At 40.5% G+C, this 24,918-nt stretch overlaps 2 protein-coding genes across 3 annotated transcripts in view; one reads left to right on the top strand and one right to left on the bottom strand.

Moving 5' to 3' along the window:
* Positions 1 to 5,229, top strand: part of LOC133622655 (rho-related GTP-binding protein RhoC-like) — a 34,210-nt gene extending 28,981 nt beyond the window's left edge. For both annotated transcript variants that reach the window (XM_061985496.1, XM_061985504.2), the window contains exons 3-5: positions 2,211 to 2,331; positions 4,553 to 4,683; positions 4,755 to 5,229. In XM_061985496.1, the coding sequence (XP_061841480.1) occupies positions 2,211 to 2,331; positions 4,553 to 4,683; positions 4,755 to 4,928 (426 nt within the window). In that variant the 3' untranslated portion in view covers positions 4,929 to 5,229. The remainder of the gene's footprint in view (positions 1 to 2,210; positions 2,332 to 4,552; positions 4,684 to 4,754) is intronic.
* Positions 5,230 to 5,764: 535 nt separating this feature from the next.
* LOC133622647 (putative helicase mov-10-B.2) overlaps positions 5,765 to 24,918 on the bottom strand; it is a 50,904-nt gene continuing 31,750 nt past the window's right edge. The window contains exons 18-23 of the mRNA XM_061985486.1: positions 16,789 to 16,980; positions 16,642 to 16,713; positions 12,875 to 13,000; positions 12,586 to 12,674; positions 12,407 to 12,516; positions 5,765 to 6,083 (exon numbers count right to left, since the gene is read on the bottom strand). Of these exons, the coding sequence (XP_061841470.1) occupies positions 6,037 to 6,083; positions 12,407 to 12,516; positions 12,586 to 12,674; positions 12,875 to 13,000; positions 16,642 to 16,713; positions 16,789 to 16,980 (636 nt within the window). The 3' untranslated portion in view covers positions 5,765 to 6,036. The remainder of the gene's footprint in view (positions 6,084 to 12,406; positions 12,517 to 12,585; positions 12,675 to 12,874; positions 13,001 to 16,641; positions 16,714 to 16,788; positions 16,981 to 24,918) is intronic.

The raw sequence follows: 24,918 nt of genomic DNA, 5'->3' as shown, positions 1-24,918 counted from the left end.
TTCTAATACAAAGTAGCTTATAATTCTAATTTATACCTGTCAGTAGACCCTATATAAAAGCATTAAAACTACAACATGGTAGATGGGGAGAAGACACAGTCGAAGTGGAGGCACATAAATAAGACCGCCCACAAAATGGCGCATTCTGAAGAGATGGCCAGAAAGCGGCTTCAAGATGGTCTACAAAGCATACCGGTAATCTATGCAAACTTTTGGCCAAAGAACCACCGTTACATGTTATGTAGACCACAAGAAAGTGTTTTAATTGTACAAAATAAAATCTAATGTCCTGCTCCCTGGTCCTTAACTTTACCCCAATAACGATTTTGTTGAATAGTCCTTAACCTAGAGTTTTATACCCTAATGTAATTTTTGTATTTGATCATGTTTTAAAAAATATTTCAATTAAGAACATAAAACTGATTTACAATGTCTGCTCTCACTAGAATGCAGACTGATGAGATGGTTGTATCTTTCAGCACTTACCTGCTTGAGCTGCTAAATTCAGAATAATCCTCAGATAAAAATGATGTAATGTTGTCTGGTTTTTAGCTGTTCCATTTGTTAAGGGCCATATAGTATCTTGTTGGTAATTTTTTTAAGTTGACCAACTTCCCGTCTTAGTGCTACAACCTTCTACTATACAGGTGAGATATTTATAAACTAGCATTAACTTTTCCTCACTCAAAGGCAATACAGAAGCAGCTCAAGCTCCTTTTTTGTTTGTTTAAAGGCCGGTTGTAGCCGTTAGCATTTTAAGCTAGCTAGTAGCTGGTATCTCCTCGCTTGTGGTCGGAGGAGCAGTGAGAGCAAGGCAATGTACCACAACGCCAGAATAGTTGTTACTCTGTGTTAGCTCTCAGAAAACAATTTCGCTATAGATTGGTTACTATGCAGGTCACGTAAATGTAGCGTTGTTGGATGTTTATTAGAGTGCTTTATAAGCAAAGTAGATGAGTTCCAATAACTGCATTGTTAGCTGCCTCTTACTAGCAGTTTTTTACTAATTTAGAATCCACGGAAAACTTGTGTGTACTTGTCTCACACAGGGATTGTTAATGAATATTATACATTGAAAAAAATGTTTTTCATTTTTAAGCTAATGGGACTTCATGTGTAATATGATTTAAAAAAAACTTTGGGACTTTTCACTGTAATTCAACAGCTGGAGTCTAGTCAATGTCAGGAAATGGACGTGTGCCACCTTCCTGTGCAGGCTGGGAATTCCCCCGCCCGTTGTAATGACTAATGTCCTCTTTCCTGTTTCTGCTTTCTGCTTCACAAAATCTGGCATCAGTCCTCCGGGACTTCTATTGGATGCAATGTTTAATGTTCTAAGCTGCTGTTTACATCAAAACTTGTGTGTCACTCTTAAACTGTGACGTCATTGATTGAATATTTAGCACCTAGGAGCTGAGGGCTGAACTAACGCAATGATGCATTGTGGTATACTTAGCACACAGGAAACACCTCGTGGCCAAAGTACTTAAAAGTTGCAGGCACTATTAAGACCATGAACCATTAACTCATTTACCGGTAGGTAGAAATGAGCTCTTCGTTGTGACGTCACACCACGAAGCAGCGGCCGCTCTGAGGAAAGCTGAAGTGACAGCCAAAACGAAAATGTATTTCTTGCTCCCTAAAAACTATTTTTCTACACCAGTGTTGTACGCTACACCGGTACTAATGAATTACAGAAGGTACTATAGTGCCTCTGAAAAATACCTGTACTTTTGTGTTTTTGAAGACAGAAGAGAGAGAATGGAAGTATTTAGGCTTAAAAACTAATGATAAAGGTGGAGCTTTAAACACTGAAGCGCTGCTCTGCAGGAGCTGCTTTAAAAACAATGTTTGCAAGTAACTGGCAAGCAGTTAATGTACTGTCCCTCCACAGTCAGTACTGTTTTAGCTACCGTATCTTTCGGAGTATAAGTCGCACCTGCCGAAAATGCATAATAAAGAAGAAAAAAACATAAGTCGCACTTTTGGGGGAAATTTATTTGATAAAACCCAACACTAAGAATAGACATTTGAAAGGCAATTTAAAATAAATAAAGAATAGTGAACAACAGGCTGAATAAGTGTACGTTATATGACGCATAAGTAACCAACTGAGAACGTGCCTGGTATGTTAGCGTAACATATTATGGTAAGAGTCATTCAAATAACTTCTTTTGAAGAGCACTGACCTCCTTTTGTCCTCCTGGCAGGTGGAACTGGCGCTGTGGGACACGGCCGGTCAGGAAGACTACGACAGATTGAGACCTCTCTCCTACCCTGACACCGACGTGATCCTCATGTGCTTCTCCATCGACAGCCCCGACAGTCTTGGTAATGTCGTGTACACTATTTGTGACAACGCTGCCCTCATCTCCCCACAGAAGGAAGGCTGCTTCATTAGCACTGCAGAGTTGACCAATTATCGTTGCTTCTATTCAAATTGAAATTGTGCGGATGTTGATTCCCATACCGATCATTCATGAGTGAGATCACATGTATTAACTGTACATTTCTCAATTTAATTACGGTGACTGCTATTAACAGTGACAATATCAACACAGTTGCTTGGTGTCTTTTATTAGTACACCATAACAAAATCAAAAACCTCCATCTACGGTAATATTAATTTAAAGGCCTACTGAAATGCGATTTTCTTATTTAAACGGGGATAGCAGGTCCATTCTATGTGTCATACTTGATCATTTCGCGATATTGCCATATTTTTGCTGAAAGGATTTAGTAGAGAACATCGACGATAAAGTTCGCAACTTTTGTTCGCTGATAAAAAAGCCTTGCCTGTACCGGAAGTAGCAAACAATATGCGCGTGACGTCACAGGTTGTGGAGCTCCTCACATCTGCACATTGTTTACAATCATGGCCACCGTCAGCGAGAGCGATTCGGACCAAGAAAGCGACGATTTCCCCATTAATTTGAGCGAGGATGAAAGATTTGTGGATGAGGAAAGTGAGAGTGAAGGACTAGAGGGCAGTGGGAGCGATTCAGATAGGGAAGATGCTGTGAGAGGCGGGTGGGACCTGATATTCAGCTGGGAATGACTAAAACAGTAAATAAACACAAGACATATATATACTCTATTAGCCACAACACAACCAGGCTTATATTTAATATGCCACAAATGAATCCCGCATAACAAACACCTCCCCCCTCCCGTCCATATAACCCGCCAATACAACTCAAACACCTGCACAACACACTCAATCCCACAGCCCAAAGTACCGTTCACCTCCCCAAAGTTCATACAGCACATATATTTCCCCAAAGTTACGTACGTGACATGCACGTACGGGCAAGCGATCAAATGTTTGGAAGCCGCAGCTGCATGCGTACTCACGGTACCGCGTCTGCGTATCCAACTCAAAGTCCTCCTGGTAAGAGTCTCTGTTGTCCCAGTTCTCCACAGGCCAATGGTAAAGCTTGACTGTCATCTTCTTGGAATGTAAACAATGAAACACCGGCCGTGTTTGTGTTGCTGCAGTCGGCTTCAATACACCGCTTCCCACCTACAGCTTTCTTCTTTGCTGTCTCCATTGTTCATTGAACAAACTGTAAAAGATTCACCAAAACAGATGTCCAGAATACTGTGGAATTTTGCGATGAAAACAGACGACTTAATAGCTGGCCACCATGCTGTCCCAAAATGTCCTCCACAATCCGTGACGTCACGCGCTGACGTCATCATACCGAGACGTTTTCAGCAGGATATTTCGCGCAAAATTTAAAATTGCACTTTAGTAAGCTAACCTGGCCGTATTGGCATGTGTTGCAATGTTAAGATTTCATCATTGATGTATAAACTATCAGACTGCGTGGTCGGTAGTAGTGGGTTTCAGTAGGCCTTAAGTCCTTTGTTTTTTCCCTTGAAGTCCAGGGAATTATTCTGTCAGTTTGTAAACATTAACAAAAAAAAAAAGGACAATATAAAAATATCAGCCTAATCCCTCTAGTATAGATCTTATACTGATACTACATTTGGTATTGACACCACCAATTTATGGATCAATCCGATCTTCTTAAGTGTCGTGTACTGACTGACCTAGACTAGACTATTATTATTCTACTTGTTAATTTCCTGGTAGTAACTGCTTACTTTCTGCTGCAAGGTGGTTCCATCTACACTTAACGTTACTAAGCACTTTTTTCTTGGTTCAATCTACCGTAGCTTAGTTTAGCTGTTAGCATGCCTGCTATTGGCTTGCTCTGTTTGTAATGGAGACAAATAATTAGGTGTGAACCGCTTGTCAGCTGGTGGACTAAAACTAGTGTTGGCCGTAAGAGGCATTGGTGATCATACTATTACATTAAAATGGTCAGATACTGATCGGTATATCCTGGGCTTACTAAATGTCTCATATTTGGCTAAATTAATTCATATAATTTGTACAATTTCAACAGAGCTTTTCCAGGCTGTATTGGTGTTGAGTCTCTACTCGCATAGCAGCAGCAGTTTGTGACCGCTCCATGTTTGTCTGTTCTCTAACGAGGAGACACGTGTTTATTTATGATAGCATTTTCACTCTGCCTTCTGAAAGAGAACATTCCGGAAAAATGGACGCCAGAAGTAAAGCACTTTTGTCCTAACGTCCCCATCATCCTGGTGGGCAACAAAAAGGACCTCAGGAATGACGAGAACACGCGCAGAGAGTTGGCCAAGATGAAGCAGGTGCGTCCCGACTGTGAAATAGTCCACCATGTTCCTCCTCTCATACTCACCTGTGAGCGTAAAACCTGCAGGAACCGGTCAAGTCTGACGAGGGCAGGGACATGGCCAACCGCATCAGTGCCTTCAGCTACCTGGAGTGCTCGGCCAAGACCAAGGACGGCGTGCGGCAGGTGTTTGAGATGGCCACCAGGGCGGCGCTGCAGGTCCGCAAGCGCAAGAAGAGGGGCGGGTGCCCGATCCTGTAAAAGAACAGCTTGTGTGCCAAACGGCCAGTCAGCACCTGAGGAAGGGCTCCACTACCACCCAAAAACGTTACGTCAGTGGCTTCCGTGGATGATGCAGATACACCACTGGCGATTATGAGAGACTGACACCTGTAACAGCAGGACCTTTCCTCTGCTTCTCACACTGTCCTCACCTTTCTGTGAATTTAGTTTTCCTTCTCTGGCACACCAGCCTGTTAATGTGAAGGATCGACACCTTCTTCCTAATGTTTGTATTTATATGTGCATTTACTTCACAAATATATCACATCTGCCTCTGCAATGAGTGGTGATTGATAGTGATTTTCTTTTTCAATGCAACACCTGCTTTTCTCTAAATTAACATGCCCTTTACTTTTACACGAGTCAAGGAGGTTTTTTTCTTTGCATTTTCTCCATCTGGAGCCTGCGTGACAATAAAAGCTGCATGTGGGGATTCAACAGGAACTGGGGTGGAGACCGTGGTCTATTGTCACAGATAGAATCCTTAGAACAGTGGTTCTCAAACTTAGTCCCTCCAAGTACCACCATTAAAACACAGTAGCGTAGTAGACCTAGGTATTCTCTGAAAACAAAGCAGGTTTTATTTAACAAGTATATTTAATATTTTTGGCCACTGTAACATAACACTTTTGGACAACAGCGGTGAAAAAAGTACTTTAAGTGATTCTCTAGTGTACCACAATTAGATAACACTGGCCAAACTTCAGTAATCCTCTAAAATCTGTCTATCACGCCCGCATCACGCTGTGTCACTGTGGGATCACCTCCACACCAGTTCCATGATCTCCATCTACACTTTACATAACATGTCATCCTCATTTTGAAAAATATTTTATTTGACACAAAAATTCCATGGATACAGTGTGAATTACATGTATAAAATCACCACACAGTGTACTTAATTCTTCACAATACACCTCAGATTGCTCATATATAAAATTTACATAATATTTTTGTTTTTGTTTTTTTACAGGAGTCAGAACAAATTGTGATTGTGATTATTGCATGATCTGCTCCAAAAATTAAAAGCTGTGTTGCAAGTTGATGGTCTCTGGTGCAGAGATTCACATTCAGACGTCGTCGTTCATCACTCTTCTGCTTGGCGAACATGAAGCTCGCAAGCGTCAACCTCTTCTGAAGAAGGGACAGCAAACATTACTATTAGAGATGTGACCTTACAACTCTTTATATAATGAAACAAGAGTCCTAATTATTATTTAGTTGTTTTTTTTTTACTCATGTATTTTTCTCTCTTAAAATGCTTTTGTGCTTTTTTTATGTGAGGAAAATTCAAAATAATGACCTCACCGTCAAAGCATAGGGATATGGCGCCACCTTATGGAATGTTTACAATGAAAACAATTTGATTGTCAATGTTTTTGCCAATTCTTACCAATTATTTTTACCGTATTTTTCGGAGTATAAGTCGCACCGGCCGAAAATGCATAATAAAGAAGGAAAAAAACATAAGTCGCATTTTTGGGGGAAATTTATTTGATAAAACCCAACATCAAGAATAGACATTTGAAAGGCAATTTAAAATAAATAAAGAATAGTGAACAACAGGCTGAATAAGTGTATGTTATATGACGCATAAATAACCAACTGAGAACGTGCCTGGTATGTTAACGTAACATATTATGGTAAGAGTCATTCAAATAACTATAACATAGAACATGCTATACGTTTACCAAACAATCTGTCATTCCTAATCGCTAAATCCGATGAAATCTTATACGTCTAGTCTCTTACGTGAATGAGCTAAATAATATTATTTGATATTTTACGGTAATGTGTTAATCATTTCACACATAAGTCGCACCCCCGGCCAAACTATGAAAAAAAACTGCGACTTATAGTCCGAAAAATACGGTACTAAGATTCAAGGATTTAGGACCAATTCATTTTAGTCACGTCACGTCCTGTCATGGTGGTCAACCTAGCTCTGTTCTCAATGGGTATAAGGTGCCATTTAGCATTTTCTCGAAGAAAAAAATGCCCTATGATTGTATTGTTTTTTCCTGTACGAACCGTTCAAATCTTGAAACGTTTCTGCGGAGTTCCTCGAGAGGTCGTCAAGAAGGGCGGAAGAGTGCAAGATTTTATGAAACGAGAAAAGCATGCAGCTCACACTCCAGTACAAGGGAGTAGAGTGGAAACATTAAAGGTGGGTTTCAGGGCTCAAATTTAACCACGGAAAGTGCCGCGACCGCCCTTGTCACTTGCCGTAATGCCCTAAACAATTGACCAGCATCGACGGCAAGAACATGCCATGACCGCCCTTGACTTTTTACTTATTAATGGACAATTGTAAACGTAATTGTTTCGTCGAATAAATTGATAAAAACACCCCAAGGTTACTTTGTATTGTTACATTTTCAACTGTTTAAGACATTGCATAATTAACGTTAATCTGTATAAACATTTTGGGCATAAGGGGACACTATGCCCATTTGTTTTTTCAGATATATGTTTATGAATATATATATATATATATATATATATGTTAAGTCAGGAAAAAAATACAGAGGCGATTTCATCCCTACAAGCCTGTTTCGCAGGTTTCTCTGCTCTTCAGGGGATTTTATTGAAGTGCCTCACTTCAATAACATTTCCTGACCTAACGTATATTCCGCTCTACCCTGGTATTGAGCACTGTATAACAGATAAACCACAGAAATCTCGCCTAATATATATATATATATATATATATATATATATATATCTATGTATGCATGTTTGGAGCCCCTGCCTCGAAAGAAAATAATGTTTGTCTTGGTGCCCTAAAATATGAGCCCTCCTTTAAGGCAACACTTGCCTTGCCCTTAAAAAGTTTAAATTCGATTCCATTTAAGTATTATCTTGATATTTGTATTTCTTGAACACGTTTGCTACAAGTGTAAAATAAAGCAAATAAAAGAGTTAAGCTTTAGAGGAACTGCACTTTTTTTGGAATGTTGCCTATCGTTCACAATCATTATGAGAGACAAGAACACATTTTTACGATTTTAAAGATGATAAAAAACGCTTGAAAGATGGGGCTAATAGGAGTCACCGTTGTAGCGTCCAAAGCCCTCTAAATCAACTTCAAAACCCTCCAGCAACATTTTATATACACACTGCAAGTCTGTAAACTATAATGTAGTAACAAACACATTCATAACAATATGTAATATGTTCAATATTTACCGTATTTTGATCATTTTTTTCCCTCATTGATTTCGGTTTCCATAGCAGTGCACATCTGACTTCTGGCAACAACTTGTGTTCCTACTTCCGGAATCAAACACGAGTAGTTTTCTACTGCTGCTTATAGAAGTGAGCACTAAGGAAGAGTGAAACGTTGGAGCAGACGGAAGCCGGGAGAGTGAGGTGAAAGCGATTATGACGCTATAAATATGGAACTTGGAGCCAAGCTATTGTGACATAAATGGAGTGCTTCCCCAAAATCAACCGGCCAGCTGAGTGAGTCACTTTAATATCGATCATGATAGGCGCAGCACGCCATGCTTGTTAGTACAACTACAGTACATACTCTGTCTTGCTAGCTCAGCTGTGTACAAACAAAACATGAATTGTGGGCTAATACTTTACAGATACTGTAATGTGATTATTCATGTTTTCCAGTCAATACAAATTGGTGTCGTATCGCAATGTTGTGCATTACAAACTCAAACGCATTTTGTGTTGTTGTAGAAACTAGCTTATCTCTTGCCGTAGTTAGCTTTTACAGCTAATACCGTAGCATGGCGATGTGTTACTACGCTAGAAAAAGAGTTCTTCAGTGTTCACTCTTACAATAACAATTTTGCTACAGTTTGGTTATTATACAGGTTACGGAATGTAAATGAAGTATTGCGGACGGTTTTTGAATGCACTTTTAAAGTGATTTAGAGGTAGAATTGATTACTCCCATTAGCTGCATTGCTAGCCACCTAGAACAAGCTGATTTGTATATGTTGGAAAGCGAAAAAAAAAGAAAGAAAAAAAACTTTTGTCTTCTTGTCTCTCATAAAGATTGTGAACGATATGTAAAGTCCAAAAAAAGTGAAGTTCCCCTTTAAGGTTTTACTAAAAGTAACAATCTACTCAGTGGCCTAGTGGTTAGAGTGTCCGCCCCTGGCCGAGTCATACCAAAGACTATTAAAAATGGGACCCATTACCTCCCTGCTTGGCACTCAGCATCAAGGGTTGGAATTGGGGGTTAAATCACCAAAATGATTCCCGGGCGCGGCACCGCTGCTGCCCACTGCTCCCAGGGGGTGAACAAGGGGATGGGTCAAATGCAGAGGACAAATTTCAACACACCTAGTGTGTGTGACAATCATTGGTACTTTAACTTTATCATAAATGAAGCTTTCAGTACATACACAACATCTACATTTATATTTTGATAAAGCCTGGGGGAAACATGCATACTCGTAAACGGCGCAACAAACATAGCGCTACACGTGAAGTTCAATCATGAAATACAACCTTACCCGAGCAAAAATAAATAATATTTATCCGGGAGAGTCATGATACCAGTTTCCTTGACCCAGCCACACACAAAGGAGTTGTAGACCTCCATGCTTTTACAAGTTTTCATCTGTTTTGTCCTGTAGAATGACGTCTGGACCACAATAGTTTGATATGTATGTTATATGTTACCATGAATTGATTAACGTGACTTAAACAAGTTGAAAAACTTATTGGGGTGTTACCATTTAGTGGTCAATTGTACGGAATATGTAGCCTACGGTACTGTGCAATCTACTAATAAAAGTTTCAATCAATCAATCAATCATGTCTGGGAACACAACCATGTATCTGCTTTTTGCAGCCATCTTAGCTTGGTTGACCACCACTGGTTTTCCCTTCTGGGAAGAAGTCACGTGTTGGAATTCAAGCAATAGAGTAATATTGGTGTACATTGAAATCATTTTGAGACACATCTTATTTAGGTACCGGTACCAGTAATTATTTCTTTGATTAAAAAAATACTTCTAATAACAAGCCAGTCTGTTGAACAGCTCTTTGAAAGGAACGGCTTCTCAAGATCTGGCTCCCTTCAAAAAGCCATGAATCCCATCCTAAGTTAAAGGTTTTTGGAATTTTGCCTAATAATCACAATCCTTAGGAGAGACAAGAAACCTTTTTTTTTTAAATGCATTCGAACTTGTAAAAAGTATGCTTCCACTTTGAGATATGACGTTATTGCGTCTATTCCGACCATAAAACCCAATAAATAACCATCCCAAAACTACCAACAATACTCCATTTACATTTCCTGACCTGAATATTATCCAAGTATTAGTGATATTGTTATTATAAGCACAAACATTAAGGACTTATTTTTAGCGGTGCATTGATCACAGAGCGCTGACTTCCTTATGCTGCTGTAGTGACATCATCAGCTGGAGAGCTGCTTTCTCACCTCTGACCTGGTGAATATTCATTTTACATCACAAATTATGCCTCTCACCTTTATAGCAAAATGATGTGGACATGAATTAAGAAGTTGACAGCCAAACTTAGACCCGGAAATGGGGAAAAAAACTGGATGCTTCGTTCCCCCCTTCTCTCTTTGCGAGGATTATGAGTGATTCTTCATCTGAACGGGAATTTATCAATATCCTAACAGTCGGCATCCCGGTAAGAGCAGACCTTGTACAGTAAGTGATGTTTTATTATGTTTATTGGCTCTCATGAAGGCTGCAGTGAGTAATAATCCGTGATGTTGTCGAAGGAAAAAAGCAAATGTGATGCGTTTTTTAAATGAATGCGCCGCCGTATGCTTAAAATGAGCAAAATACGTAAACATTACTGTATTTTCCGGACTATAGGCGCACTTAAAATCCTTTTTTTTCCTCAAAACTCGACAGTGCGCCTTATAACCCGGTACGCCTAATGTAGGGAATAAGTTTGGTTGAGTTTACCCACCTCGAAGCTATTTTATTTGGTACATGGTGTAATGATAATTGTGACCAGTAGATGGCAGTCAAACATAAAAGATAAGTGTAGCCTGCACTATGATGGGTCTCAAGTAAACAACACCAACATTTTATATGTTCCATTGAAAATACAGAACATTACACACGGCGCTCAAAAATCAAAATGTTTTAGTACGACTTTGGTAAGCTATGAAGCCGCACCGCTTGATTGTTGGCGCATTAAACATACGAGTATTATTATGGTGTGTGTATAAAGTAAGACATTAGCTGGCATTTTGTTTCGGAACATTATGCAAAAGAAACTTTTCTTAACTTCTGGTACCTGCTGATCTGTATTTGGCATCTGCGTAAATCCTGAAAAATTGTGCACGTCTGCCTTTGTAGTCCGTGCTGACACCGTAGTCGATAAGCTTCTTCTTTTTCTCTATCTTCTTGTTATGGGACAGTCATCCTCCGCTGTTGCCATTTCTAATACAAAGTAGTGTAAAGTTCTTACTAGAGATGTCTGATATTATCGGCCGATAAATGCTTTAAAATGTAATATCGGAAATTATCGGTATCGTTTTTTTTATTATCGGTATCGGTTTTTGTTTACTTTATTATTATTTTTTTTATTAAATCAACATAAAAAACACAAGATACACTTACAATTAGTGCAGCAACCCAAAAAACCTCCCTCCCCTATTTACACTCATTCACACAAAAGGGTTGTTTCTTTCTGTTATTAATATTCTAGTTCCTACATTATATATCAATATACATCAATACAGTCTGCAAGGGATACAGTCCGTAAGCACACATGATTGTGCGTGCTGCTGGTCCACTAATAGTACTAACCTTTAATAGTTAATTTTACTCATATTCATTAATTACTAGTTTCTATGTAACTGTTTTTATATTGTTTTACCTTCTTTTTTATTCAAGAAAATGTTTTTAATTTATTTATCTTATTTATTTATTTATTTATTTTTTAAAAGTACCTTATCTTCACCATACCTGGTTGTCCAAATTAGGCATAATAATGTGTTAATTCCACGACTGTACATATTGGTATCGGTTGATATCGGTATCGGTTGATATCAGTATCGGAAATTAAGGGTTTGGTCAATATCGGAATATCGGATATCGGCAAAAAGCCATTATCGGACATCCCTAATAATAATATGACTCCTTTAATGCACCTTATATATGAAAAAAGATAAAAAATAGACCATTCCTCAGCAGTGCGCCTTATAATCCGGTGTGTTATTATAAATGTGTCTGTTACTACATTACATATATACTTACATATTGTATATAAAACCTTAATGGTGGGGTTTGGATGTTTTTTAAGCGCTTTATAGACATAATCCAATAGGCTCCATTGTACACGGACATTTGTCCGCATTTATTTAATATTTAGAATGCATTAAAAAAAAGTGCTTTTGTCTTACGTAAGCATTGTGAATGATAGGAAAAATAAAAATAAAAAGTGTAGTTCCCCTTCAACATCTTTTGAAAAAAGTTTAAAATGAGTAGTTTCACCTTGTAGGTCAATCTTGATGGAGAGACCTGAAAGCCTTGCGATCACATTGTCCTCTTCCTCCACGTGGTCAGGGTCGTAGGCGCCCGAATCTATACAGTACTCGATGAAGCTGCACGGGAAGGACATGACAGGAGATGAGTTTTCTTACTCTAAACGAGCATATTAATTTGACACGTACCATCTCCACACTCGATCAGTGCGGAGCACCCACGGGTTTCCCACCACGATCAGCAGGGCTTGAGCTCGAGTGATAGCCACGTTGAACCTCTGACAAGAGATGAAGTCTTTTCAAACAAGGTCTTGTTTTGTGCAGTCCAAGAGTGTTGGACACTTATGGGAATGAAAACTCCCAAGAAGGAATGGTTGTTCACACTATTTACAGTGAGAGTTACAAATGCCACTCTTTGTGTAATTCTCAATTGGTGTCCCAATACTTTTGCCCACGTGTACACTATGTGGTCACGTACCTTCTCGTTGGTGACAAAGCCAAGGCTGAACTTTTTGTCAAAGTCTGTGTACTGCCGGTTGCTGCGCACTGTTGACACCAAGATGACTCTTCTCTCCTGGCCTTGGAACTCCTCCACAGAACCAACCTGACACAAACATTTCATAATTCATGCAAATATTCCTTATTATAATAAAAATAATAATAATGCAGGGGTGTCCAAACCTTTTGACTTGGGATGAATACATTTGGCCGACTGCATGTAATGTAACAATACAGATGCATGTGTACATATTGTATCAATATAATGGATGTATGATTGATAATTAAACAGAATTGGATATTAAGAGAATGTGAAAGTTCAACTCCTGGTTTACTTATGTGACCACCTCCAAGTTTTGTAATCAATCAGAAATATCAAGCAGCTAAAATGCACCAAACATGGGGAAGCGTGGAGAGAGTTTTGCATGTTTCCCATCATGCATTGTAATGTGTTATGTGTGTTGGCTTCCTTGTTGTCTGTCTTTGGGTGTTAGCTTGAAAGATGACAAATCTGATCTTCTGGGTTGTTAAGTTGTTCAACTAATAACTGAACATCAGTTAAAGTGCACTTTACAGGTACGTATATACAGTATGTTAAGTAATGGCGGGTGAACTCGGCTCAGCTGATCGCAGGATCATGGTCTACTACAACAGCAGTTTGTTTTTAGGTAAGTATTTATTTTCGGACAAGTATAGTTAAGCGGTCTTGCTCCTGCTATAATGTCTACAATTGTAACAGTAATTAAGTACAGTATGAGTCATTTTGAAATATTCGCTTCAGCCTACTTACTGTTGCTTTTATGTCCCGATAGTTGGTTTGCAGATGGCGCTTCAAGTTGGCTGTATTTTTACCGAGAAAATAAAGCCACGGCAAAGGTGAAGTGCGTCCATAGGTCTTCTATTCTCGTTCTTCCCGGTGTAGAAGACATATTGTATTGATGTCATATTTTGCATCTTGCTTTTCCAGGTGAAAATCAAAACACCTTGTCTTACAGAACGGTAGTTCTAGATTGGATACCCTCCACGATTTTCCGCCCGCCCCTCTCCCACATGCAACTGTGATTAAAAATGTTCTCCCACCTACTAAAAGACCAAATTAAATATGATTGGCTTTAGTCTCTCTCAGCATTTATTTATTATTTCAATTTGTTGACTAAATTGTCAATTAATATCATTGTATCATATCATTGTCATTGTTTTTGTCAATGTGTTTTTGTTTTCATTCGTTATCGCCCTAATTTCGTCAAGGGAAAATAGGTCGCTGACGATAACGAAAACGTTTAGTTAACAAAATGAACACTGCTTTTACTGACGAGTTCCTCCAACTAAGACGTTGTTTCTTACGAGTGTTTGAGCTATGAGCGGCGGCGCACCACACAGTGCATGGAGGAGGAGCAGGGACACGCAGTGCTCAGTGACACTTTTGCGTCAATCACTTGTCCATTTGGTTGTGGTTATGGTTCAAGTTTATTTCGAACATGCTATACAGATGCATGAAAATTTTACTCAGTTTGATAAAACTTTGGATGTATTTATTTTGAGTAAAATGCAAATTAAAGGGTTAAAATCTGAATTTGCACATGTGCGCCAATTTTTTTTAATTTTTTATACACGCACAACCTATTTTTAGTCCCAAATGCGAGTAAATTACTCACACTGTACAGTCCTGCATACTTCACACAAAAGTCCCAATTTCGCCAAAATAATAGACGTATTATTTTGGTTTATATTGCCAGAAAAACTAACTTCAAAACAACAACAATATCTTGCATCCTGGCACAGCCGCACACATCCTTGGTAGCAGTCATGGCGCCTGTTGTTGAGTTGGCCATACTCTCTTTATACACGACTCTGGACTAGTGTGGTGCCTTAGCTAGGAAGTAGTCTTTGCCATAAAGTTGAATGTGCTAGTCCATTCTTATGTTAAGTCCTACATAGCGTTTATTCAGTAAGTATCGTACTTAATACACACCAGCTGTTTGATTGGACAGTCATCTTAGTTGTAGTTTTTAATACCAAATTTGGAGGTGTTGAAATCGGCATGTGAAATCGCTAATGCTAATCAGCAACATGACTATGGTAAAGCCAATGTAATTAGCATCAAACTAGCGCATTTTGGAGTGGAGTCATACTCTTTTATATCAGGTGTACTTTCTTTAATGGCATGGAAAATTGCAACATTACCCAGAGGCAGTTTGGCTGAGTACCGTATTTTCCGCACTATAAGGCGCACCTAAAAACCACAAATTTTCTCAAAAGCTAACAGTGCGCCTTATAACCCGGTGCGCTTTATTACGATTCATTTTCATAAAGTTTCGATCTCGCAACTTCGGTAAACAGCCGCCATCTTTTTTCCCGGTAGAACAGGAAGCGCTTCTTCTTCTACGCAAGCAACCGCCAAGGTAAGCACCCGCCCCCATAGAACAGGAAGCGCTTCTTCTTCTACTGTAAGCTACCGCCCTCCCCCGGAAGAAGAAGAAAAAACGCGCGGATATCACCGTACGTTTCATTTCCTGTTTACATCTGTAAAGACCACAAAATGGCTCCTACTAAGCGAAAAGGATCCGGTTCATAAAAAGACGCAATCTCTCCATCCGCACACGGATTACTACCGTATTTCACAGCAACTGATATTCCTGTGAACCGCACTGTGGAACGGGAGCACGTACGGTGAATATTCGCACCACAGGGAATGAGAAGTCATCCTTCACTGTGGTTCTAGCTTGCCATGCTAACTTCCACCCATGGTGATATTCAAAAGGAAGACCTTGCCAAAAGAGACCTTTCCAGCCGGCGTCATCATAAAAGCTAACTCGAAGGGATGGATGGATGAAGAAAAGATGAGCGAGTGGTTAAGGGAAGTTTACGCGAAGAGGCCGGGTGGCTTTTTTCACACAGCTCCGAAGGCGAACACACCTTCACTAAGACGGGCAGACAGCGCCGGACGACATACGCCAACATTTGCCAGTGGATCGTAAATGCCTGGGCAGATATTTCGGTCACAACTGTGGTCCGAGCTTTCCGGAAGGCAGGATTCACAGAACAACAGCGACACTGACTCCGATGACTTCGACGAGACGGAACCGGCCATTTTGGATACCACGCTTGCGCAACTTTTCAATTCGGACACCGAAGACGAAGAATTCGAAGGATTTACGAATGAAGAATAACTTCAGAAGGTGAGCGCTATGTTTATTTTGTGTGTTGTGACATTAACGTTCGAGCAACATTATGTTGCTATTGCTCTACACCATTTTGAATTTTACTATGTTTGTGATTGCACATTTGCGTACATTTTGGGACAGAGTTGTTAGAACGCTGGTTTTCAATATATTATTAAAGTTTGACTGAACTATCTGACTGTTTTTTTGACATTCCCTTTAGCGCAGCGTAGGCGCGGCTTATAATCCGGGGCGGCTTATTGGTGGACAAAGTTATGAAATATGTAATTCATTGAAGGTGCGGCTAATAATCCGGTGCGCCTTATAGTGCGGAAAATACGGTACTACCTAACGGATTGTTTCCTTGCCAAGTGCAGTGTAGTTTGCAACCGAGCAACAGAAGGTATTGAAATATGGCATTGTTGAATTTTACGTGACTCGATACAGAGTAATGCCAAAAGGATTAGGTCGGTTCCTATAAAAGTACTGAATTTGGTAGCTATCCATTGGTATATGACACTCCGAAAACCTCCTGAGAGGTCATGTGGCAGACGAGAAGTTCGAGTAACCTTCACTGTTTCATTACCTTAAGTTCATCCACCTTCTTGAATTTGAACTCTTTTCCAATTTTATACAGGGCCTGACGGATTTTCTGCACCTGTGTAACAAACGTACTTACATGAAGTACAACATAACACTACACATTTTTACTGATACATAACGAGATCAATACTTGTTTCCTGTAGGGGGCGATGATGCCAATGTCTTTGGGAGATAATATGGCCAGCCCCTTTTTGCCAGCAGTCAGCAGTAGTTCTCTCACATAAAACATCAGCACGTCCACCTCTGCTCTGTTGAAGAACGAAGGGCTGTTGGCCTCTCGCTCGTCAACGCCCGTCACCTCGTGGAAGATCACAGGAAAATCCTAGGACAGAAAGTTGTTATTTATAGGACTAAAGAGAGGAATACATATATATTAGTACTTAGTCACAAGTGGTTATATTAATAAAATAAACTCTTGACACAACTCATGTGACAGATCTCTTTCTACTGTTTATGCATCTTATGACTTCTATTTTGAAGTCAAAAGATGCATATAAGCATATCTGCTTTAATCACAATAAAAGCAGACATGCTTTTATTGTGATAAAAACCCACTGTTGGAAATTAAAATGTTTCTTCCACACAACGGGGGAGAAGGTGCCACGGCAGAGACATGTAACCCTTGTGCACCTCTCACGCTTAATTTGGGCATTACACGTGTTCCTTTTGTAATGTGATGGTTTAGTTTAAAAATTAGCAGTCTGCAATTTCACCAGTCTTTTTTTTAATATAAATTGCATTGTTTTTTGATTGCAACATTGTTAGAATAAAATATAAAGACATAAGAACGGAATGTTTGCTTAAGTGACAAACGAAAGAGCAGTAGAGGCAGAGAGTTGAGAAAAATAAATGGCTCATACTCTGTGTGGAGCATGCTGGGTGATTCACATCTGAGTTAATCCAGCAATTTGACTACGTTTTGGGAGTTGTAGGTACAAAACTCAAATGGCTGCCCTTTGGGAGTTGTAGTTGTAAACCGCTGAAATGCAATGAAAATGATCTTCGGCAGATATATTTCATTCAACCTTAAATAACTTATTTTGAAAAATAATGCATATTTTGCATTTTCCCCATTATAAAAAAAAAACTATTACATTATAAACATAACATAACATTATGATAAAAAGTTATTTTGACAAAAAGGCCATAAAACACAAAAACATGAAGAAAAAAAAACTTTGTATCAATAGATTGATGATGATTTAACAACTTCAGATCCCTTTTGGACAAGGCAGTTAAAAGGTGAACTACAACCTAACGAATAGTTAAAATAATTCTAATATCAGTTGAATTGGGAAACAAGGTGAAATATTTCAGTTATTGTTTAATGTGTGTAAATGTACAAATGTGTAAAGCTAAACTGTTTCCTAAAGTATCATTTATTCTGTATACTTGCTCATTAGCTCTTACAGTTGGCCATTAAACCCATGGATGTTCAATAAAAGACCATTTGAGCATTTGTTCCAGACCTTAATTTCAAATGAGCCCCTACATACAGAATGAGCAGCCATTAAATGTGCAGTTCTCGTGATGTCCATATTTCATTATCAGTTTTTTCGAGATATTAAAGGACATTTATTTATCAGTCACATTATTGTAAACATGGCAAAATGAACAAAATGAACAATTATTATTAATGGCAATAGAAAAGAACAATGACCAATAATACAGTGCATTTGTCCAGCGCCACATTGCAATTTTTTTAGATAGGCTCCAGCACCCCCCGCGACACCCAACGGGACAAGCAGTAGAAAATGGATGGGGAGGGATATTTAGAAACATTTTGGGGCCTTTTTATTTTTTTTATGGTCCAATATTAAGCATTTTCAAACACAAAAATGGCTGAATAAACTAAAAATATCAATACTACAGTAGAGGTTTTTTTTACTACAGTAGCATTGGCCACTAGATGAGACCAAACCAATCAGAACGCACTGTTCAGTATCGTGGCCACTGATTGGCTCAGCCTCAGACAGCATTACTATATTAGAATAAAAGATTGTAATTGTGACTAAAGGGTGTTATTTCATGTTTACATGACTCTCATAATGTTGAAAAAGGCATTTAGAAGTTAGTTAAATGCCTACTGAAACCCACTACTACCGACCACGCAGTCTGATAGTTTATATATTGTCGGAGGCAGATATTTACATATATCCGAATTTAAGTTGTACTTCTTCCATTTCTTTGTCATATTTGAAAACAGCTCGTGTTTTCCATTTCTTCTCTTGATGCTCTGTCAGCAAGTATACTGTGTGTGTTAACCTTGAGTTCTTTGGAATGTGTTTTGACTAGCATTTGTTTTGTCTAGAGAGATGGGACGAGAGAGAGGGTGGTGGGATCGGGAAGACAGACCATTTTGGGAGGCGCAATAGAATGTTCTATGGTTAGACTGGTCTCAATCAATGTATATTGGCAAAGCTTTGAGAATATACAACAAAATACCTATTCTGTCTCTGGTGGTTTTTCAACTCAGCTTTAAGTGTCGGAAAGAACTTGGGAGCGAATTGTGACTTGAATTCCCTGGGAGGAACAACTGGTCCAAAACGCAACAATTTGGGGGCTCGTCCGGGCGACACGCTGAGAATTGGACACCTCTTACACTCTTCTGGACAGACTCAATAGTGGCCAAACATAAAACAAGGTAAGCAGAGCCTTTTTCTAAAATCTGCTTTAGGAGTCTGTCTTGAAGTATGTAAGTCAAACACTGTTTGTACCCCAGACACAGAGTGGACATTTTGATGGATTGGTTGCATTTTGCCTTGTCCGCCATTGCATATGGTGGCCAACTCATGTCATTGCGTCTTAAATCTTTCACCTGTGACTAGAATGGTTGGAGGTTCAAGTCCTTTCGTATGTTATATTCTTGGGTTAGAGTCCGTTTGAATAATACGATAAAGATTTAGGTTCAAGTCCTTTCGTATGTTATATTCTTGGGTTAGAGTCCGTTTGAATAATACGATAAAGATTTAGGTTCAAGTCCTTTCGTATGTTATATTCTTGGGTTAGAGTCCGTTTGAATAATACGATAAAGATAGATTACCGTGACGGGATGCTTCACTGACGAGTAAGCAAATAGTCGGGTGTGGCTCGCCCTGGGGGTTTGGTCTCCCCTAAAAGAGTTCTGGGTTCAAGTCCTTTTGTATGATACAATAAAGAGCACAGGTGACGGTGGAGTCCGCGGGGAGAGACGGAGGGGGGAAACAAGGTGAAATAGATAAGGACATGGCTCGAGCACAGGGTGAGAAACCTAACGGTTTAAAAGAAGGCTTACAGAACTTATGTGCTCGAGAATTTAAGAGTTTGACGGAAGTGAAAAGAAAGTTAGAGAAGAATTAGATAAGGACGGGCTGTCGCGTATACACGAGACTATTCAAACGACCCGCCCAGACTTTGACTAAGCCAACGCCACCTACTCAAGTGCCAAGAGAGGGAGGTACTCACACGCCCTCTCTAAGACATCGGCTCAAATTCTTAACCCCTTCCTTTGCACGTCTGACCATTTTCCTCCGGCAGATGGCAACCTCGCGCGTACATACCAGACATTGTTGACACATAAAGCTGCTATTAGGGGCCAATTTCAAAATAAGCATTTTGCCGTCACAGACATGCAAGCCATTGTTGACCTTGCTTTCCCACCTGTACCTTAGGGAGGGAACCTTGGGCTAAACACTTTAAACAAAGCTAACCCTGATATACACGGTGCCAAAAACAACACATGGCAGGGACATCTTATTCATCACATGCAAAATTGGACAGAGCAGGATGGTGGTAGAGTAACAAGGAAACAACTACTTAAATTACAGATCGCTGAAGATGAAAAGTTAAAAGAACCAAAAGGTCAAAGATCAGCTAGCGTATATTCAGCAGTGGGTGACCTTGCTTTTGAGTCCCAGCAGGTGGAGGACACCAGACGTGTGACCAGACGGTTGGACTCGGGTGGTGGACACGGTGCTTTGAGGCCAACACAGGGTGAAAACTGTTTTGCATGTGGCCAGCCGGGTCACTGGCAACGTGAATGTCCTAACTCCTCTGAACGAGACAGGCTCCCAATTGCAGCCAAAACATCATACAGGCATGGCAAAAAACGCCCAAGGCAGAAGCCCCAGCAGGAAATACAGACAGGCCCCCTGCTGGACATAAGTGTCAACGGACAATGTTATCAGTTTGTGATTGACACTGGTGCCACCCACTCATTTCTGAATGCAGAGGTACCAAAGAAACTGTGTGCTTCCTTTTTGAAGGTCGAAGGCTTCGCTGAGGTCACAAGAATGTTACCGGTCACCAAACCTCTTCCGGTTCAGATTGCTGGACACACACTGAAGCACCCCTTCGTGGTTGACCTGCACACACCTTGCCTAATTGGTAATGACCTCCTTTACAGACTGTACCCTGACATTCAATATCGCACAGAAGGAACCTTCCTGGTGTTACCTGACGGCTCAACCACCAAGCTGCGACACCACTACCAAAGCTCCTTCATGAGCTCATACCACAGCCTGAAACACCAGAAATGGCTGACATCTCCAACTGCTCTATCAGTGAAAACCCTGGCTGACTGAGATGCTTCCGTGTGTACCGCCACCCGAATCGCCTCATGTTCATGCCAGGAGGCCTTTGACTCCTTTATATTTATATATGTTGGAACTCAAGGTGTGGCTGCTCATGTTGACATATCTTTGCTACAACTAGCATAGTATAAGATGGACACAATTGCTGTCCCACATTGTTCCCTTGCTCTTTGCCCCGCCTACAAAACCAAAGACTTAGGTCCAATGATAAAACACGGCGTAGCTGCCACTCATTGCACAGACACCCCAAAAACCACATTTTCCTCTTGTTTAAGTTTTCTGTTAAGCACATAGCTATGGGCTGCACTTTGGACACCCCGGCTGTAGGCTACGAGGAGCTAGCAGCTACACAACAGCTGAGATAAAAGACACATTACATTTAAGCATATCAAACAATTATAGTTGCTTATTACATACACACAGTCGCCATGACAGAAGTCTGATAGAAAGTATTCAGTAACAAACGTGTCCGCATCATTCGACTTTCTACAACATGAGCTTGACTTAATTTGTTATTGTGGCCACCAGGCGTGGTGAAATTTCAAATTACTACTGCAAAGGCATCCGCCATAAGGTTAGTATTTTTCAAGTATTTGTGTATTTAGTTGAGTTTGAGTTATTTCTGATTTCGCTAAGGGGTCCCCTACCCTAATACCACCCTCCAGTGGTCCACAGAGACTGAAATGACTTTCATTGACCTCAAACATGACATGTCCTCCGCCCCTGCTCTTGCTGTACTTGACTATTAGCTGACCTTATTCTTAGATGTTTCTGAAAGTGATAGTATTACTGACACAGTCTCTTTTTCAGAAACAGAAGGGGGAGGAGGTGAGGGTGGATTCAGTCTCTTGGATTCAGACTCCGTACAACAAAATAGCTTTAACAATATTCCTGTGGGTAAGAAGTTATAACTAAATTGTTGTAAGTTTGTAAATTTAACTTGAAAATAGCCATTTTTCACATCGATAGTAGTTTAGTAAATCAATTTGGAATATGGAGGAGGTGAGGGTCAATCGTGTATAGTTTTTGACTTCATTGATATGATCAATCCGGTGAAAGGGAAAAGATACTTGCTGACTTGTGTTGACAATCACAGTGGTTGGCCGGAAGCAACCCCAACCTCAAAAGAGGATGCAAAATCAGTAATTAAATGGCTTGTGAATGACCTAATTCCCCGACATGGTTTCCCCAAAAAGATTAGGTCAGACAAAACACCCATTTTAAAATTACTCACTTAGCCTTGGTCGAAAATGCTCTTGGACTAGAACACAGGTTCGGTTTGGGGGTACCATCTTCAGTCCCAAGGTAAGGTTGAAAGGGTGAACCAGAATATCAAAAACGAATTGGCTAAAATCTGTGCACAGACCAAATTGGATTGGACTGACATGTTGCAATTAGCGTTAATGATCATTCGAATGTCCGTGAATAAAACTGTTTTACCGCCCTTTGAGTTTTTCACCCTATGAACTGCATACAGGTCAGCCCCTTCCCAGGATCAACACCCCCCTGGAAGAAGGAATCAGCGTAAAACCAAAATGGTATTTTACACAAAATGCAGAATTTGTGTGCCAGTTCTTCTGTACAGATTCGAGGATGACAGCCCGCCACTCCAGATTCCCTTCAGTCCACTGAGAGGGTCAAGATCAAGGTCATCAAACGCAAGTGTACGGAGCCCAGGTGGAATGGTCCCTTCAAGGTCGTGGTACGGACGTCCCACGCCCTTCGACTAGCTGGTACAGGGGACACCTGGTACCACCTCTACCTCCGCACTCCCGCGGAGGAGCCTGCCACGGAAGGGGCCCAAAAGACGACGCTGAGAGACACCTCTCTCCGTTGAGCTGCCGTCTACCGTCGTGTAGATCTTCCAGATTTTCTACCTACATTACTCTGATCAACTCCAATATTGTATACCATTGATTGTGAGACCAGTCCATATGCTAGATGTTTCTTAGTTTTTCTTGCTTGCTTTCAGCATACTATTTGTGTCGTTACATTAAGTGAAAAGTTTGTTTATCCCCGTCTCGTTACCTGAATTACTCTGATTTTGATTTCTGAAAGGCAGGATGTTATACCCAGTAGGATTCCCTGACGGACTGGTGTTTGGGCTTGCTCTACTGACCTTGTGTCTCAATTCTTCCTTCCCGACGACAGTGACTGACAAGTGTCTTAGAACGTACGGCGGACTTGAAATAGACTTGGTCAAGGGGGACAGCAAGACTTACTTTTCTGACCTGTGTAGTGTAATTAAGTGCGAGGGGAAAATTAGTTCTTACCGCGCTAGTAACCTCTATCTTTGTTACGACTCAAACCTGAACTATTGGTGTCGGATGCGGACAACATACTCTGGTAAGTGGTGCCCCTTATGGAAGCAGGTAACCCACTACACAGGGCCCTTAGACTACCATGACCCTTTATATGCCAACATACCTCCACAATTCAAAGTTATTCTGAGAGGGATGACCTTTCAGAGGAACTTTGATCGGTCCCAGAACCCCCTTTCCCTTACAATTGCCAGAACAGGTGTTATACCTAGTCCCTTTTATGTTGTTTTGGGGGTTGACCAGAAAGGTACAGACCCTAAAGGAATTATTAAAATTAATGTCCTTGAGAGGGCGTTAACTACCCCCTTGAAGACCTGGTAGCTTTGACCTTAGGAGCAGGTGCAGGCAACCTGTGGCTTAGGTGGATGACTAGCATGGCTAAGAGCCAAGACCTGGGTGACTGTGTTGCTTGTTCCGCTGGACGCCCCTTTCCCCACACTTACCCCGCCCCTTTTAAGTTGACTGACACTAATGGCTCAAACTGTCTTATCTCCTTGTTTTCTGAACCCACACCGCCAGGTTGTGATTTGTTGGTTAGTGTGTACCCTCCTGTTGACAATTTCACCCGACTTCTTCCCTTTGTGGCCTAAAAGCTGAAATACACGTGTTTTCAATTTACAGGACCCCCTTCCTCCCCCTACGAATTGGGTGACATTAACCCCTCCTGGTGCACCACCCTGATAGATGGCTCAAGGATAGGCCCTTGGGCACGAGCTGACTTATTCTGGTATTGTGGGGAGCATAGATTGTACATTAGAATCCTGACGTCAGCCGTTGGGCTTTGTGCTATGGTTAGACTGGTGACCCCAGTCACCCTAGACGGTACCAAATTAACACCCCTTGGAACTCCTGTTTCAGCAGCCTCTCTAACTTCACGCAGAGGACGCCATGTTTTATCTCGGAGGAGTGTAACGGGCTCCTTTGATTTGATGAGAAACCCTGAGAGTGTTTATTTTGATGCAATTGGACAACCAAGGGGGGTCCCGCCACAACATACATTGTGGTGTGAATCCTGTGCAGGTTTCGAGAACCTTCCTATAATTGGTGCTATTTTCCCTGTGACTGCTACTAAAAATGTAGAACGCATTAACTATGTTTTTTATAATCTGTTGAGACTGACCAACCTGACTCGTGATGCTGTTGAGGGGCTTGCTGAACAACCTGGGTTTGCTATGTCACTGAAGGGGGTCTGGCAAAGTGGTGACTTTCGAGAAATGCTAGTTTCCTTCCCTGAGAGTGACGACATTGACATAGATTCCATCCGTTTATCTCCCATGTAACTATGCTTTTAATTTTTTACTAGCTTGCTCAAAGAGGGGCGTATTTTAGAAGTGTTATACTAGTGATAAAGATCTTTTTAGAAGATCT

This window comes from Nerophis lumbriciformis, linkage group LG01 (genome assembly GCF_033978685.3).
Source record: "Nerophis lumbriciformis linkage group LG01, RoL_Nlum_v2.1, whole genome shotgun sequence".
Classification (NCBI taxonomy): Eukaryota; Metazoa; Chordata; class Actinopteri; order Syngnathiformes; family Syngnathidae; genus Nerophis; species Nerophis lumbriciformis.
The sequence above is the reverse complement of the archived record's forward strand: the minus strand, read 5'-3'. Positions and strand labels throughout refer to the sequence as shown.